The sequence below is a fragment of the Juglans regia genome, chromosome 9, assembly GCF_001411555.2.
Source record: "Juglans regia cultivar Chandler chromosome 9, Walnut 2.0, whole genome shotgun sequence".
Taxonomy (NCBI): Eukaryota; Viridiplantae; Streptophyta; class Magnoliopsida; order Fagales; family Juglandaceae; genus Juglans; species Juglans regia.
In genome coordinates this window covers 19,943,366-19,960,344 of record NC_049909.1, presented here as the reverse complement: position 1 = coordinate 19,960,344, position 16,979 = coordinate 19,943,366, and the positions used below count along the sequence as shown (strand labels likewise).

At 35.5% G+C, this 16,979-nt stretch overlaps 2 protein-coding genes across 4 annotated transcripts; both read left to right on the top strand.

Moving 5' to 3' along the window:
* Positions 1 to 2,268: 2,268 nt before the first annotated feature.
* LOC108997400 (UDP-N-acetylmuramoyl-L-alanyl-D-glutamate--2,6-diaminopimelate ligase MurE homolog, chloroplastic) lies at positions 2,269 to 7,184 on the top strand. The gene is made up of 6 exons (XM_018973647.2): positions 2,269 to 4,162; positions 4,626 to 4,742; positions 4,931 to 5,106; positions 5,405 to 5,550; positions 5,986 to 6,178; positions 6,969 to 7,184. Exons 1-5 carry the CDS (start codon positions 2,299 to 2,301, stop codon positions 6,002 to 6,004), a joined length of 2,322 nt encoding a protein of 773 aa, XP_018829192.1. The 5' UTR covers positions 2,269 to 2,298; the 3' UTR covers positions 6,005 to 6,178; positions 6,969 to 7,184.
* Positions 7,185 to 8,562: 1,378 nt separating this feature from the next.
* On the top strand, positions 8,563 to 16,645 carry LOC108997401 (signal peptide peptidase-like 2). 3 transcript variants are annotated; one of them, XM_018973649.2, is made up of 15 exons: positions 8,563 to 9,336; positions 9,463 to 9,728; positions 10,463 to 10,621; positions 10,738 to 10,849; positions 11,157 to 11,276; positions 11,458 to 11,609; positions 11,717 to 11,899; positions 12,166 to 12,200; positions 13,009 to 13,165; positions 13,588 to 13,641; positions 14,935 to 15,027; positions 15,130 to 15,272; positions 15,956 to 16,026; positions 16,198 to 16,281; positions 16,354 to 16,645. In XM_018973649.2, exons 2-15 carry the CDS (start codon positions 9,582 to 9,584, stop codon positions 16,470 to 16,472), a joined length of 1,629 nt encoding a protein of 542 aa, XP_018829194.2. In that variant the 5' UTR covers positions 8,563 to 9,336; positions 9,463 to 9,581; the 3' UTR covers positions 16,473 to 16,645. The 3 variants fall into 3 exon arrangements, with proteins under 3 accessions (XP_018829194.2, XP_035549890.1, XP_035549889.1); XM_035693997.1 differs by having other exon boundaries at positions 16,346 to 16,460; XM_035693996.1 differs by lacking the exon at positions 8,563 to 9,336 and having other exon boundaries at positions 9,425 to 9,728.
* The last annotated feature ends 334 nt before the right edge of the window (positions 16,646 to 16,979 follow it).

Below are 16,979 nucleotides of genomic sequence, written 5' to 3'. Positions count from 1 at the left end.
GTGAACATTGCACCAATTAAACAGCATCAACATTTATTTTCCTACTATTATATGAACATTGCACCTTAAGCTATCACTTTATACCTAAATTGGTGGCTTACAAAAGAAAAGAACATGCATGCAAGAGGGTCGGACAAGAAAATTAACTCCACAATTAATTTGAGAACGGTGGATCAAGATTTTATGAAATTTTTATTTGAAGTTGAAGAGATATTTTTCGATGAGAATAATCACCTTAACATATGGAGTTATTTGTATGCAAGAATTAATTGATTTATATTTTTATCACTTTTTTTTTTTTTTTGTCAAGCTGATATGATTTGTTCTTTCTTTCTTTGCATACATATGCATTACCGTTTAATGATGAGTAATGTTATATATAATTATAAGATTTGAAAGTCCTAATCCCTTAAAAAAATCTACCATGAAAAAATAGATTTTTCATATGAATCAAGTATGCTTTACTTTTTTTCAAAGTGATTGCACCAAACTTATATATTTGAATACGGTACAAATCATTTTATTTAGTGTTAAAGTTTGAGAAATACTTTAACTACAAAATAATTATATAAAAATAAATCTACAAACTGATGTGATTTGATGTGGTATGTCAAATTATAAAATTATTTTTATTGTAAATTAAATATAAATAGATCTCATAAAATTATATAAGTTTGTAAATTTCTTTTTACGTAATATCTGTGTATATGTAACTCTAAAGTTTCATTTGGATCATCAACCCATCTCAACTCATCTCAACTTATCATTATAATTTTTTCAAATTTCAACACAAAATATAATAAACAATTCAAAATTTTCAAATCTTAAAATAATAATAATATTAAAAAATAATATTTTAACAATATTTTATCATCTTACAAAGACCGTCATTCTGTCGTTTGGGCTAGGTTTGTTCAATTCGTACGACACATAGTTTTAGGATTTGTTTGGCAAGTAAGAATATATTCTTTACTTTATTATTACTTTTTACCTATTTTTTTACTATTCATTACTTTTCACTTATTTTTTACTACTATTCAATATTTTATTATTACTTTTTCATTACTTTTTCACGAGTAATGCTACACAACCTCCCCAACCTCCACACACCACTTTTTTTTTAAATCTTTATATTTTTTAATTTTTTTTTTAATTTTTTTTTGAGTTTATTCTTTTTAAAATAATTTTATTTTTCTATTCATTATTCATATATTAAAAATTTGATAAAAGAAAAAAATAATAAAATTTAAAAAATGTGTGGTGTGTGGAGGATGGGAGGTTGTGTAGATTTTTTCTTTTTTCATTACTATTTATAAACATTCTCAACACTTCTCAATATTTCTCACTATCCAAACGTATCCTTAGCTTCTAAGGCAGGCCCGCAATGAGAAAAGCACGTCCAAGACGGGCCCAACTTAATATATCAGTTATCCCACAACAAATTCCAATATAAGCGTCACTACCTTCTACACTTAATTTTATTATCTTTGTTTATATTAATTAATTTTACATAAATAATTTTTTTAAATAAAAATTTAATATTTTATGCATTCTTGTGTTTATTATATCAAAAACACATATTCCATTGAAACTTGAAAGTATTTATGAGTGGTTGACAGCTAAAAATTAGACAGTAGGCTTAAATGCTTTAATCATTTCCAAAATTTGAGATATTTTTTAAGTGAAATGATTTTGTATGGTCTTAGTATTATGTAATTTTCGCACCTTTTTTTTTTGAAAAATATAAATAAATATAAAAATTACATAAAAAGTTAATTTTTAAATAATAAAATAATTCTTATTGTATAAGACTTATACACTTAAAATTATATCTATAATTACTTATTTTTTAATTATGCGCTCAAAATTTGGGAGAGTATAAATTCCAAATAAAAGTTTAATTCTAAATCTATATATGACGCTCATATTTATTCATATAATTAAAAGAGATCTAATTTTTTGAAATGTTCTAGTCAAATTTCTTATAAAATTAAATTTATAAATTAATATGGTTTAATATAGTAATTAGATTATAAAAATATTTTTATTATAAAATAAATAATATCATATATTATTAAATAAAATATGACATATTTATTCTTATTAAATAATTTTTGATTAGATGATTCAACCACATTTTTATTTTTACGAGATAAAAATGGTATGGGTCCTTTAGAATTTTTCTTTCCTAAAACTCGGGTGTAATACCGCCGCCATTAATCCATCCCTCCGAAAGCATAAAACCCTATCCCCCCCCCCCCCCCCGTCTTCCCTCTAAAAACTCTCTCTCTCTCACTCATGGCCTTCACTTTCATCTCGATCCCACGCTCGCTGTCGGCACCACCACTCCCCTTCTTCTCTTTAAAACCCCAATTATTTCCCTCCAAACCCAACTGTCTTTCTTTCACTTCTTCTCCAATTCTCACTCTCCGACCCCCCACCGCTATCGGACCCGACGGCATATTCTACCCGGAACCGTCAGACGACGACCCACCCGAAGCTGCGGAAGATTCCGGCCATGGAGTATCCAAGTTCCAGCAAATTTACCGCCAGGCCGACCGTTCCCGGAAGCTCGCGGAGGATGACTTTCAGAAGCACCAGTCCACATACCTCTCCGCCATTGCTGACGTGGAAGACCCTTCCGAGAATCCCAACGCAGAGGACGACTCCGGGGATGATTTATTCGGCGACATAGATAAAGCCATTGCCCTGCAGCGCAAGGAGTTCGTGAAGAAAGGGCTTCTGAAACCGAACCCGAAGAAGAAAGAGAACGCGGAAGCTGAGAAGATCGAAGAGTTGGAACCCGAAGAAGTCGTGGATTTGGAGGAAATCGATGAGCTTCAAGGACTCAGAGTGGTCTCGGAGGGCTCGGACAAAGACGGCTCGGAGAAATTCGACGAAGAGGTTAATAAATTCGGTGATAACAAACGCGGGCCTTCTTTAGATTCATCGTTTGATTTGGATTTTGATGGTTATGGTAAATCTAAGACTAGGATTGTGGAACCCAAGTTCAAGATGAGTTTGGCTGAGCTTTTGGATGAGAGTAAGGTTGTACCCGTGTCGGTTTATGGTGATTTAGAGGTCGAGATTACCGGGATTCAACATGATTCCAGGGTGGTTTGCCCCGGAGACTTGTTTGTGTGTTGTGTCGGGAGGAAAACTGACGGGCATTTGTATCTAACCGAGGCTGATAAGAGGGGGGCAGTGGCGGTGGTGGCGAGTAAGGAGATAGATATAGAGGAGACATTGGGTTGTAAGGCATTGGTGATTGTGGAAGACACCAATGCGGTTCTTGCGGCATTGGCCGCATCTTTTTATAGGCATCCGTCAAAGAATATGGCTGTGATTGGGATAACGGGGACAAATGGAAAGACGACCACGGCATATTTAATAAAGGGCATGTATGAAGCGATGGGATTGAGAACTGGGATGTTGAGCACGGTTGCTTATTATGTCCATGGGGATAACAAATTGGAGTCCTCTAACACGACCCCGGATGCTGTTTTGATACAGAATTTGATGGCGAAGATGCTCCATAATGGGACTGAAGCGGTTGTCATGGAGGCTTCTTCTCATGGACTAGCACTAGGTAGGTGTGATGAAGTTGATTTTGATATTGCTGTTTTCACAAATTTGACGAGAGACCATTTGGATTTTCATGGGACTGAGGAGGAGTACAGGGATGCAAAGGCTAAACTATTTTCAAGGATGGTGGACCCGGAGCGAAACAGGAAAGTTGTCAACATTGACGACCCAAATGCACCTTTCTTTGTAGCACAAGGGAACCCAGATGTGCCAGTTATTACCTTTGCTATGGAGAATAAGAATGCGGATGTCCATCCGCTCAAGTTTGAGCTCTCTTTGTTTGAGACACAGGTTTTGGTTAATACGCCTCACGGCATACTGGAGATTTCATCGGGGTTGCTTGGGAGGCATAATATTTATAATATTCTTGCAGCCGTGGCGGTTGGAATTTCTGTTGGGGCACCGTTAGAAGACATTGTCAGAGGAATTGAAGAGGTTGATGCAGTTCCTGGACGGTGTGAGTTGATTGATGAGGAACAGGCTTTTGGAGTGATCGTGGACTATGCTCATACTCCCGATGCCCTGTCTAGACTACTTGATTCAGTAAGAGAGCTTGGACCTAGGAGGATTATCACTGGTATGCTCGTGTTTCCTTTTAATTCTTATTCTAATTTCTATGGACTCGTAGAAAGACAGATGCTCGAACACAGATATAGACATAGAGACTATGCTCATACTTAGAAAGTCTCCCTCCAGAACTGATTCATATATTAACGGTATCGTGGCAAAAGGTATCCGTTTTTCAGTCTTTGACTGTTGCTGAAGGTAAGTGGTGATGTCTAGGTTCACTGTTGTTTTAGCACCAAAATTCACAGCATATGAAGGTTCTTACTCTTGTTCAGTTAATTATACAAACTGCCTTGCAAGATTCTTGGTACTTAAATGGCTTGATGAATCTTAAGTTTCTAGTTGAGCATTACCGATCAAAGAAAAGTTTCTAGTTGAGCATCCATGGTTCCCGATTCTTTAAAAATTTTGTCACAAGTAACAGTTTATAAATTGGATACCTTTCCTGATTAAAATGCATGCTTTTTGTGAAGTTTTTGGTTGTGTTGGCGAGGGTGACAGGGGGAAGAGACCTATGATGACAAAGATTGCCACAGATAAAAGTGATGTGACGATTCTGACATCTGACAATTCAAAGAATGAAGATCCACGTATGTATACTTGACCATTCTCTCTAAGGAACGAATTCCTACACTACCATTGAAAATTGTTACATATAAGAGAGTAAGGATTGTCCTGTAGCACTGAGTAAGTGCGTGGTCATCCTTCCTTGTGATTGTTCTCTCTATCAAATTCCTGGAAGCATAATGCTAATCCCTGGATGTTTCATCCTCTTCAGTGGACATTTTGGATGATATGTTGGCTGGCGTAGGATGGACGATGCATGATTACCTAAAATATGGTGAGAATGATTACTACCCACCTCTTCCAAATGGTCATAGGGTTTTCCTGCATGATATCAGACGGGTGGCTGTACGTTGTGCTGTCGCCATGGGGGAGGAGGGTGATATAGTTGTAAGTTCTTGAACCTCCATCTTATTTCTTTTATAATATATGCACAAACATCACAAAATGGGAAGGAAAAAAGTCACTCCAATCTAAAGGCACGTTTTTAGATATCATAAAAATTTTAGTTGGCTTCTTTCTATATTAACGCTAATTCTGCAAACAAGTCGGCATGTAATAAAACAAAATAAGAAATAACCCAAAAAAATTATAATTAATTGCAATGGAAACTGATTTATATGTGCAGTTGCTGATAAGCTCTTTTTTAACAAAGAAAAAGGTTGACAAGAAGGAATTTTTGCTGCAGGTGGTTGCCGGCAAAGGCCATGAAACATATCAGATAGAAGGTGACAAGAAGGAATTTTTTGATGATCGGGAAGAGTGCCGTGAGGCATTACAATATGTCGATGAGCTCCACCAAGCTGGAATAGACACTAGTGAATTCCCATGGCGGTAATTTAGTTAGCTATCATTTATAATAACTTATAGAATATAGACTCTGAACTTACTGCATCAATATCTTGGCAAGAATCACTTTGGTAATTTAAGGGGTAAATTTGATTAACTAAAATTGGCACAACTGACGAACCGCCTCACAGGTACCAGTTCATTTAAATTTCTCATGCAGTGGGTTAGGCAACCAAAAAAAAAAAAGTAGCTATAAAAATAATAATAGCCTTAAATAAAATAATAGAGTACATGTACTCATAAAAAAATAAAAAATCTGTACTTGCCAAAAGAAATAATAAATAATCGAGTATATTCGTCTCCCTTTACCATTAGATGCTGCAGGTGACTGGGAGTGATTGAAGTAGTATTGAAGAAGTAGAGACAGATTTTATGTTCATGATTCATAATTGTGTTTTTCTCTTGCCTATGCGGCTGCAGGTTACCAGAGAGTCATTGATGTAGCTAAACGGAGTACAGAGAGCATTCAGAATAGTCTAAGAAGGCACTTGAAGGGTGATTTAGCTGATTGCACTTGGATCCCCCTTCAATTCCTTCAAAGTATTCATGACAATGGGGGCCATGTGGGTATTGGTTTTGGTCAAGTTATGTACCCTTGCTTGAAAGGAGCACGGTAAGATTACAGCATGATACATCAATCTTGGTTTACTTTGTGAATTGATGTTGAATATTTAGAAAAATTATTACTTCTTTGGTATGTGAAGTTCGTGAGTTTTATTCAATGAATCTTCAGAATATGACTTTAACCTGATGATTTGATTGTTTAGGTATCTGGGGTATGTAAGCTAGATAAGTTTGGATAGTTGAATATAGAGTACAGGGTTGCAACGGAAATTTATAAAAAATAAACTGAGAACTAGGAAAAACAGAGTGAAAAGTGCTCCTCTATACAAGAACCAAATATGATCATCCAAATTATTTGGTGTTGGATGGATTTTTGATAACTCGTGTGGCTTATGGAAGATTTATTTGGTTAAGGTAGCACCATTTAGTTAAATTAATGTTGCCCTTTTGACATCTGTAACACCAGATAATGAAAGCTCCAGTGGACATGGCAACAAGAAATTTAATAAAAGTGACAAAATCAGCTGGAGGAGTTGGCATGTTTACGTTTGGGTCTCTGAGGCTAGGGGACAGAAACCCAGAACCTTTTCCTTATTTGACCTGTTTTCTTTGCACTCGAGGTTGATTGATGGAAGTGGTGATGATAAAGGATTTTTTAAACTGATTTCTGTAACTTTCCCAATATAATGTTGATTGCTTAGTTTAGATATATATGAATAGCGACTGTTTAATAGCGGGGGTGGTTCATGCCTGATTGGCTATTCTGATTATTTACATACTTTTTCAAAAATAAAAATCATTCTTGGATGAAGATCTTGTTAACTTCTATTTCTCTGCAGGCTGCTGGATTATGATTCTTAAACTCACGGAAACTCGAAAAAGTCGGCCCTATGAAGGAATTGAAGGTAAATTCTTGTGAGTTGGGTGTATGCTTATTGCCATGTAGAATGATTATATTCTGATCACAAACTTTTGGGATGTCAAATTAACCTGTTTCTTGGTCTTAGAAGTTCAGCCCGAAGATCAAAATAATATACATAAACGTGTCTATATAATCTCACCTTCCTTCTTTTCTTGGTACTGACCACATGACGAGCAGAGCCCCCTACAGTACTTGAGAGAGTTTTTATAGTAATTTAATTTGGTCTCTTTTATGGCTCCCTCTAGCCACATTTGATTCCACAGCGAAAGATGCCCATTTCATTTGATGATACACTAATTAAGTACAGTGTTCATGCTAGCAAGAAAGAACTACTGGATCAGAACAAGAACAAGAACTTGTATTTTTGTATTCCTTCAAATTACTCATTATCCAATGCCAAAGCCTTTCGTAGTTTTTCCCTTCCAAGGACAAAAAACTTTTGTAATTTCGCAGGTAGCACAAATCGAGGGCAATTCCATATTCGCAAATGGCACAAGGATGAGATTGAAATTGCCAAAAAAGCAAAGGTCCTTCATATTAAAAAAAGAAGAATAAATAATTAAGAAAAATATTACAAACAGCGACGTTAACTATGCTTGCATGCATGCATAGAGTAATAAGTATACGTATTTTCCCGCGGTCTCTAATATACTCTTGTTTTAAGAAAATGCCTAATGTCTCAATTGAGTCAACCTCGAGAGTCAAGACTACCTTCTCATTTTCCTCGCTTCCACGTTCCCGTCTAATGTCTAATTTACGCTTGTTTTATTGAATGGTAATCCCATTTTATCAGAAGTTTTTCTAATTTAAATTTTGAATTTTAAAATTTATACTATTTTTAATAGTTAATACATCCACATATATGATTATATAAATAAAATTGTAAGTATATATAATATTTTCCTAAAAAAATATATGTATAATATAGTGTATCACATATTATTTTTAAATTATTTAATATAATTTTTAAATTTAAATAAATAATTTATTTATTTTATGCATCCATTCCATATTATTTTAATTTTTTAAATCTTAAAAGTTTGCAGAGCAATAATATTAGGAGAAGAAAAATGATACTCTCATCCGTTGAAATTTTTTATTTTATTTTTTAATTTTAATTTTATTTAATGATTAAAGATATATTTTTTATTTTTTTTTTAAATATTTAAAAATACATAAAAATAAAAATCAATTATGCTAGTAGCTCTGGACGTAGCACTGTCTGAAAGAAAATTTTTGTTTATTTTAAAAAAATATTTAATTTTATCTAATTATTATAATTTTTTTAATTTTTAATATAAAATAAAATAAAAATTTTAATTTTTTAAAATAAAAATAATATTAAAAAATATATTTTAATAATTTTTTATTTAATTTTATAATTTAAATTTAAATTCAATTCATCCCGTCTTATCTTTTTAAAGATGGACCCTTAATACGTCGCCTTCTTTAAGGACGGACCCTTAATACGTCGCCTGTGTTAAATACGATCTCAAAGGAATCTACAGCATTAACTCGATGACAGAACTCTAGTCCTCAACGTGATTTGCTGTCTGCTTCCTTCACTCTTGAGATCGAGAACTCCGTCTTCTCTCTCCCAACGACCTTTCCTTTGCCAAAACCAGATGAGATGGCCTACCAAGACCCGAATCCCGTCCTCTTGGCAGTGGCATGAAAATGTCTTCGCCCACCACAGAATTACCATTTTCGCCCTCCCCATGTCTCCCACCAACTTGAACATTCTACGTATGCTTCCTTGCAATAAACCGGTCTCAGTTACTCCACCCTGCTTGTTTTACCCAACAGTAGTTTGAATCCGAGATCGATCATTGACAGAGACCCTCAGTTCGACAACCCAAACGCCCGAGGTTCTTAATACGTCTCAATATGTTCTCCCATAAACCAAATAAAACCAACTGAAATTATAACCAATTTTATCGAGGCTAGGCTAGTTCAATCAGGTTATTCAAGCCAAAACCACTAAAATCCACAGATTCCAAACACCCAGATCCACGGATTTTTAACAAGCTAAAAGCTTGAGAAGCAAAGGTCCGATGATAACCCCATTCAGAACGGACCATTTAATACAAACAAATTATTTATAGGCTTCCTTCAAACTTCAATTCGGAGTATGCTTCCGGGAAGCTATCCAGAATGAGGCAAAAATGCGAGCAGAATCAAATATACTGTGTGTCTTGCCAAAAACAGAAGTCTGAAAAACTTCATTAAACGACAGCGCCTTTTACCTACTAAAATGATGACGCTTTAAGAAAACCTCGTCACTGGTAAACTCTGTAGATTCAATAAAATTTTTAATATTTATTTTTTTCAGCAGTATTCAATTTATTTGTATTCATATGATGTTTTTTCCCCTTCCCCTTGAACAAATATAGCATTGTTTCTGTTGGCAGTCGGCACAAAGAAAGGACCGAAAGCCTCTGCCTCCCTTTTTCTCTGTGCCTTGAGCTGTGATGCAGAGAAAGAGGATCTAAAAGGGTTGGTGAATCTCGTGGAGACAGTTCGAGAATCCATGGACTTGCGGAGGCCTTGCTGGTTGGTGTTTGTTTTAGCTGTAATTTCATTGGTCTGTTATCCTTGGACTGTGAGAGCCGGGGACATTGTTCACGACGACAACTCAGCACCTAAAAAGCCCGGCTGTGAGAACGACTTCGTTCTAGTAAAACCTTTTTATCTGATACCCATTTCTTATTTCCGTTCTTTATCATCTGGGTCTTGCTTAATTTAAACATGAGCTTTTTGTTGGATGGCTTAGTTGTATCGAGAGAATGATAATTATAAAATATATCAATTTCCTTTTTTGTTTTAGTTTGGAGTTGCTAATGTACCCGCATGCAAATGGAGATGTTGTGCTTATAGTTGTTTTCTTTTTGCTTTTTCAATTTCCTTTTTTTTTCTTCCATTTAATTCTTTGTACAATACTCGAATTGGTATATATGGACCTAGTTAAATTTATTTTAGTGAGGAAAAATAGATTTCTACATATTTGCTTCCTCCAGAGTTTGTCCTAATTCTTATCGTCCTTTTGTTTTTTCTCTTTATTTTTGTTTTCTCACTTCTGTTTCCCTCGAGATTGGGGCCAGGTTTGATTCTTTCTTTTTAGTTATTTTTCCCCATACATTTTATGGTCAGCTCTCTCTCCTGTGGTTGTCGGTTTGTATTTATTTTATAGTGGGTGTTAAAGTTTTGAATTTTCCTTGTGACAATACTTGCGTACTTTCTTTAGTCATAACTCGAAGCCTTCCCTTGCTTTGTAGATTCACATGGAATGTAATTTATACATGCTTTTGATGAGCTATAATGGAGTATTTACAACTGATTTGGTGTATTATACATTCTTTGATTCAGTTTTGCCCATTTTCTTGTCCATAAATCGAACACTGCTTATGGTAGGTAAAAGTTCAGACTTGGGTTGATGGCATAGAGAATGCTGAATTTGTTGGCGTGGGAGCTCGATTTGGCACTACCATTGTGTCAAAGGAGAAACATGCAAACCAAATCCGTCTGACTCTTTCAGACCCTCGTGATTGTTGTAGTCCAACAAAGAATAAGGTTTTTCTTTTTCTATATCGTATACACTCTTGATAATTATACACAATCATGGCAGGGTGGAAAATGTATTTATTGATGCCAATGTTCGTGTGATACTCTGATTTGGGTGTTGTTAGCTTGCTGGAGAAGTTGTAATGGTGGATCGAGGAAACTGCAAATTCACAACCAAGGCAAATTTTGCAGAAGCTGCTGGTGCTTCAGCTGTACTCATTGTGAACAACCAGAAAGGTAATCAGAGTATCTGCTATTCTCTTTCGATGCATGTGTTGACAGTAGAAGTATGTAAGGTAAAGAAATATAAATGCACTATACTACTGAGGAAGAGTTACTTTTGTATCATAAGCCTCACTATTCTTTCTGAACGTGCATAAAGTTGTTTTTATTGATCATCCATGATAGGTTAAAATATTTAGATGTCAATCCAGAGTAAAATTTCTGAAAGCTAAAGATCAAGATTCCCACCATTATAAAAAAGAGGAAGAAAAGATTACCACCATTATCAACTTTGTATTGAAGTTAGTTCATTTTCCTGCAGAACTTTACAAGATGGTTTGCGAGCCAGATGAAACTGACCTAGATATACACATTCCAGCTGTCATGCTCCCGCAAGATGCTGGCACAAGCTTGGAAAAAATGCTAATGAATAGTTCAACAGGTAAGCATTTCCTGGTTCTTCAAAGCCACAAATCATTGAGAAATCTGTTGTCCAAAGGTGATATATTGTTGATCACAACTTTCTTGTCGCTTCAAACATATAACTATCTATTTGGTTCTCTCACTCAGGAACACATCCCACTGTTGCTTTTATATAGCTTGAATCTTTCGTCTTTCTGCAGTGTCTGTGCAGCTATACTCTCCAAGGAGACCAGTAGTTGACATAGCGGAAGTATTTTTATGGTTGATGGCAGTTGGTACCATCTTATGTGCATCTTATTGGTCCGCAAAGATTGCTAGAGAATCAGCTATTGAACACGACAAGCTACTACAGGTCATCCTTTGCTCTTCCTAACTAATATGTTTAGCTTTCCCTTAACTAGCATTCTTCTATTTCAGCTAGAACCACTGGCCGAATTGCAATTTATCTTGTTCTTGCAGGATGCTCCAGATGAGATCCTGAGTGCCAAAGCCACAGGCACTACAGGTGTTGTAGACATCAACATAACATCGGCCGTTCTCTTTGTTGTTCTCGCTTCATGCTTCTTGGTTATACTATACAAACTTATGTCATTCTGGTTCGTTGAGCTTTTGGTTGTTCTTTTCTGCATAGGTGGTATAGAGGTATACCCCCCATAATAAGTGATTAGATTTGACTGCATGCTTGTGTAAATACTTGTTCATATGCATAGGAATGGCAAAAGCATTACACAAACACCCATACACACATGTAATGTGCTCCTTGAGTCAAATGTTCCCTATATTGCGTTCTAGTATATGGCTGAAGATATTTGACATAGTCGTCTTTGTTGCATTGCCTTCTATTTAGCCTACTTCTTTTTCAATTGATTTTGAGTCAATCCTAACTCTGTAGTTTCATGTATATGCAGGGCTTGCAAATTTGCTCAGTTGCCTTATTATCTAGGTACAAGTCATATCTCTTACTGAGAAATGAGTCAAATGATTTTCAGCAAGTTACCCAGATCTATATTTGAGCAACTAACCAGCCACATGGGCACTTGCTGGCTGTTGGAGGCTCAGTGATGCAGGATGAATATTTTGTTATTACTATTTTACGTGATGCTTTAAAAGTGGCTATTTTTTATTTCAATAGATGGAGTACAATTTGTATGGTTCAAATACAGTCCAATTAGGATTAAGGATCCTTTGCACTCCATTTTTTGAGGAAGTGATTTTTCCTCCCTCTTCCCTCTCTTCCTCCTCTTCTCTCTCTTCTTCCCTTTTTTTCTTCTTTCTCCAAGGTTCTTCTTCTCTCCATAACTGCTTCTTTCCTCTCTCTCTTCCTAATTTCTTCCCAATCCTGCTTGTCCTGCATCACTCAGATTATGTCATATCATGCATTTTAGATTGCCATGATTGAAAACTCCCCCAAACTGGCTGTGGTTACAATTTCATGTTTCCTTACCTGAATACCATTGCATTACATGATTGGTAAATACTAAACTAGTCCAACAAGTAACTGTGAATGTGGATGCTTTGTCCATTTACCAATCTGTTTTATATATGTGTTTGTGTGTGTGTGTGTGAGTGAGTGAGTGCTGTAAAAGTTTTAGATTTGACAAAGATTACTGGGTTGGCCATTTTTTTCATTCATGTGTTTGTATATCCTTGGTAGGTTACTGATAAAAAGGACTCAATGTGAAGCTAGGTGTGAGGTTTTGTTTCTTAATTTCTTTCAACATCTAGTACTAAATGTACACATACTTGTGCAGGTGGTTCAAAAGTCCTGGAGAATCATATATTAAACTGCCTTTCTTTGGAGCTGTCTCATATCTAACTTTGGCTGTTTCTCCATTATGCATAGCATTTGCTGTTGTTTGGGCAGTTTATCGAAATGTCTCCTTTGCCTGGATAGGTCAAGATATACTAGTAAGGATAAACTTTGCCGTGCTTGTCTTTAATTTTTATGTTTTTCATCTATTAAAAGTATTTCATAAGAGATCAAATGGCAGTACAAAGTAGGTTTCCACAAATATATTTATTTATGCATTATCTATGGTATGCATTATTTTGCTATTTCCATTAAATGTAAAAGAGTTCACCCAATCGAAGGGATTGATGTTGCTTTTAAACTATTGCTTGCCATCGCACCTTTTTTACTTGCTGCTGTTGTTATTTCATATGTATTCATGGAGAGCACACTAATGGATGCAAACTCAACAGATGTTGAACCTGTGTCTCGAGACTTGCTTCAATTTATCTTATTGACTTTTTGGATAAGGTGCTGATGTGCGTGCTTATATGTGTAGAATTCAACTAATACTTGCTTTTCCTTTTTGTTTGTCAATCAGGGAATTGCGCTGATAATTACTGTTCTTCAAATTGTCCGTGTACCCAATCTGAAGGTAATAATTCGAACTCCCAACATATGATTGGTGGGGAATGATCTATATTGGGCTATCTTTTTCTAAAATACACAAATCAGTAGGTTCATATATAACAATGATATGCATTTTATTTCTATTTAATATCCACTGGTAATTGGATTGTGATACAATCAATGAGATTGCAAAGGTCAGCTATCATCAAGCATTCTGATGGGCACGTATGTATGTAAAAACACTATCACATTAAGAAAAGCATGACTGTAAAGAAACATTAACAGTAAACAGCATGAGACTCCATGCAAATCCAAATATATTAATTTGAAACTAATAAAGAAATATAAGCAGGGAAAGGCTTAAGTTTTGCAAATTGGGGAGCATATTAGCTTTACATTTTTTAATGCGTTTGACTCTTTTAGTGCTCTGACACAGAGAGTAGCTTGTGGCTTAAATCTATGGCGTTATATGCAAATTTCCCAGTTAATAGTTGCTATACATTGTAAATGTGATGCCAATATTTTACTGAGGAAGTTAAAATAACCAGTGATTGGAAAGAGCTATCAGACCATAGAAGTTAAATCGTTGTAATCAGATAGTTTGATACAGTGAGGAATTTTTGAGATGTTGAATGGATAAGGCAACTTTTACTTACCAAGAAAAAAGAAAAAAGAATAGATAGGCAACTTTCCTTTTTAAGGCTGTTAATAATGTAGAAATCAGATGGGCTTGGCTGTATTGGGTGTGTGATGCCTAAAAAGCATGTGATCAGTTACCTTCTGAGCTGCTGTATAGAATGACACACTGGAAGTTTGCTTGACACAGCATGATGAGAAAAGCTAGGTTATTAAATTTGGGAGGTGTGCTACCCATCACTTAAGTTGCTGGAGTTGCGAAAAGGATGTAGAGAATTCATTTTTGTATTACAATTTTTTCTTTCATTACCAGTGTTACCACAGCACATTGGTAGGTAACATTGATAATGAAATGATATTTATGTAATGAAACAAACGCTCTTCTTAAAACGTTCTTACATAGACCATTCTTTGTAGGTTCAAGTTTCAGGGTAATATGGAAAGTTATATGGACAAATGATTTAATGTTTTAAAACATTTTTGGCCAAACTAAAAAACAAAGCACATAATCTATTTTGAGATGGAGGAGTATCAGTTAATCCTTTACAATTATTGAATATTCTTTTATCGGTAAGTTCTATTTCTTCTCGAAGTTTAGATGGAAGCGATTTGAAAAGCATCAATACACCAGGCAATTGAGTCTCTATTCTTCTGACATGCTTCTTAATAACTTTTTAATCAGGTGGGTACAGTTCTTCTCAGTTGTGGCTTCTTGTACGACATCTTTTGGGTGTTTGTTTCTAAGAAATTGTTCCATGAAAGTGTGATGATTGTGGTGAGTAATGGATATAAGCTTACTCTGCTGGATCGTGACGAATGGTTTATACCACTAGGTCCTTCAAATGCTGAAGAGAACATCAAATTATCTTTTGAACAGGTAGCTCGTGGTGATAAAAGTGGAGAGGATGGTATCCCCATGCTACTGAAAATCCCACGCATGTTTGATCCTTGGGGTGGTTACAGCATCATAGGATTTGGTGACATCCTTATACCTGGACTACTAATAGTGTTCTCTCATAGGTCAAATCTCCTTTCCTCCTTTGCAAGCATTTGTTCTTACCATTGCTTTATACTTGCTAGCTTAAGCTATGAAAGAGTTTATTCTTACCAGTGTTGCCCAATCTTGAACGGTTCTCCCCTTCTTTTGGGTTGGATTTTAAAACAAGTATTTCATAGTTTCCATAATAAATGTTTTTTTTCCAAAGATTGGGCAGCTGTATCCAAGTTGTTTGGATTGTCTTCCATTCATGGAGTTCTAGGCAGGACAACTAATTTGAAGAAATATTATTTTCAGCGATGAAGTTGGTTAATTCTAAGAGATGAGAACCAGAACAATAGTAGAGAGAGAGAGAGAGAGAGAGAGAGATCCTGAATGATAAGATAAGAAACTGTAATTAATTTCATCATTCTGAGAAACTTGTTATTGTGCTTCCTTGACTGTTGATTTCTTTTTCTTTCTTTCTGCTTCAAATGCTCAAAATATGCTCTTGACCTGGCAGATGCAAGAAACTAGAGAAAACTGAGTTCTTACAACAGCAATTCCAAGTCTAGATAGTTGTAGGATTCCAAAATGTCGTTCTTCCCCCCATTGAGGTCATAATTGTCATTGTTGCATGCTTTGAACTAGTGGAACCACAATGAGAAACCCTTATTTATTTTATATTATATAGATGTGCAATCAATTTCTTGGAATGTCCTTGCAGGTATGATTGGCTGGCAAATAAGAGTCTACGAGCTGGATACTTCTTGTGGGCAATGCTTGCTTATGGATTAGGTATGAAACAATTAACACAATCTCCTTTCTCTTGTTATCTGATGGTAAGACTTCATACTAATCGTGAAATATGCTAGGTTCAATGAACTGTACATGTCAGTTTCCATTCATGATTCATTAATCAGGTTTTTCAGGAAACGTCATGCATTCAGTGTTTGACATGTTTGGCAGGTCTTCTCATTACATATGTGGCATTGAATTTGATGGATGGGCATGGTCAACCAGCGCTGCTTTACATCGTCCCATTCACCCTCGGTAATTTTTGTGTAGAAAGATCTGAAAACCATGTTGGATAACAAAATGGCTTAATATCTTATACATACGCAGGCACATTTCTAACATTGGGGAGGAAGAGAGGCGATCTCAAAGTCCTGTGGAGTATAGGAGAACCAGAAAGACCCTGCATGCATATCCAACTCCAACACACTGAAGAATCCGATGAATAAAAACAAGATGAACTTGTATTATGTTGCAGTGTTTGTAGCGTGTTGCCAACCATTAGGAATCTGGTAAATAGCCTACCTGCTTGCATGGTAACATGGTATAGCGTTGTAATGTTTATCTTGATCTTTCCTTTATACCATGGGTTTACTGTCAATCAAGAATATCAATCAAAACGGTACATGAGTAACATAAACAGACTTTTGATATTCCCTCTGATACTCTGAACTTCGATGGCGCCTTTCAGAGTATTGGGGCCGTCCTTGCATATAAAAAAAAGAAAAGAACCTGCTATCAAAACGGTAGAACGTGGCCACATCATAGAGGTTTTGGATGCTGTTTGTGTCAGTCCGTGGGTTAGCAGCAGCTATATTTGTTTCTTTTCCCTCTTAATTCGTTCTTTTGGTTTTGGCTTTTGGGTGAAAGGAAAATGCTAGTGGAGCTATTCGAATTTACTACTCAATCTTGCCGCTTAAGCATTTTAAATTTTTTTATTTTTTACTTAATAGTTA

Coding starts and splice junctions, on each gene's coding strand:
- LOC108997400 (XM_018973647.2), top strand. CDS start 2,299: ATGGCCTTCACTTTCATCTCGATCCCACGCTCGCTGTCGGCACCACCA. Junction 4,743..4,930: donor TTCAAAGAATGAAGATCCAC/GTATGTATACTT, acceptor CATCCTCTTCAG/TGGACATTTTGGATGATATG. Junction 5,107..5,404: donor GGGAGGAGGGTGATATAGTT/GTAAGTTCTTGA, acceptor TTTTTGCTGCAG/GTGGTTGCCGGCAAAGGCCA.
- LOC108997401 (XM_018973649.2), top strand. CDS start 9,582: ATGGACTTGCGGAGGCCTTGCTGGTTGGTGTTTGTTTTAGCTGTAATT. Junction 10,850..11,156: donor CATTGTGAACAACCAGAAAG/GTAATCAGAGTA, acceptor ATTTTCCTGCAG/AACTTTACAAGATGGTTTGC. Junction 13,642..14,934: donor TCCGTGTACCCAATCTGAAG/GTAATAATTCGA, acceptor CTTTTTAATCAG/GTGGGTACAGTTCTTCTCAG.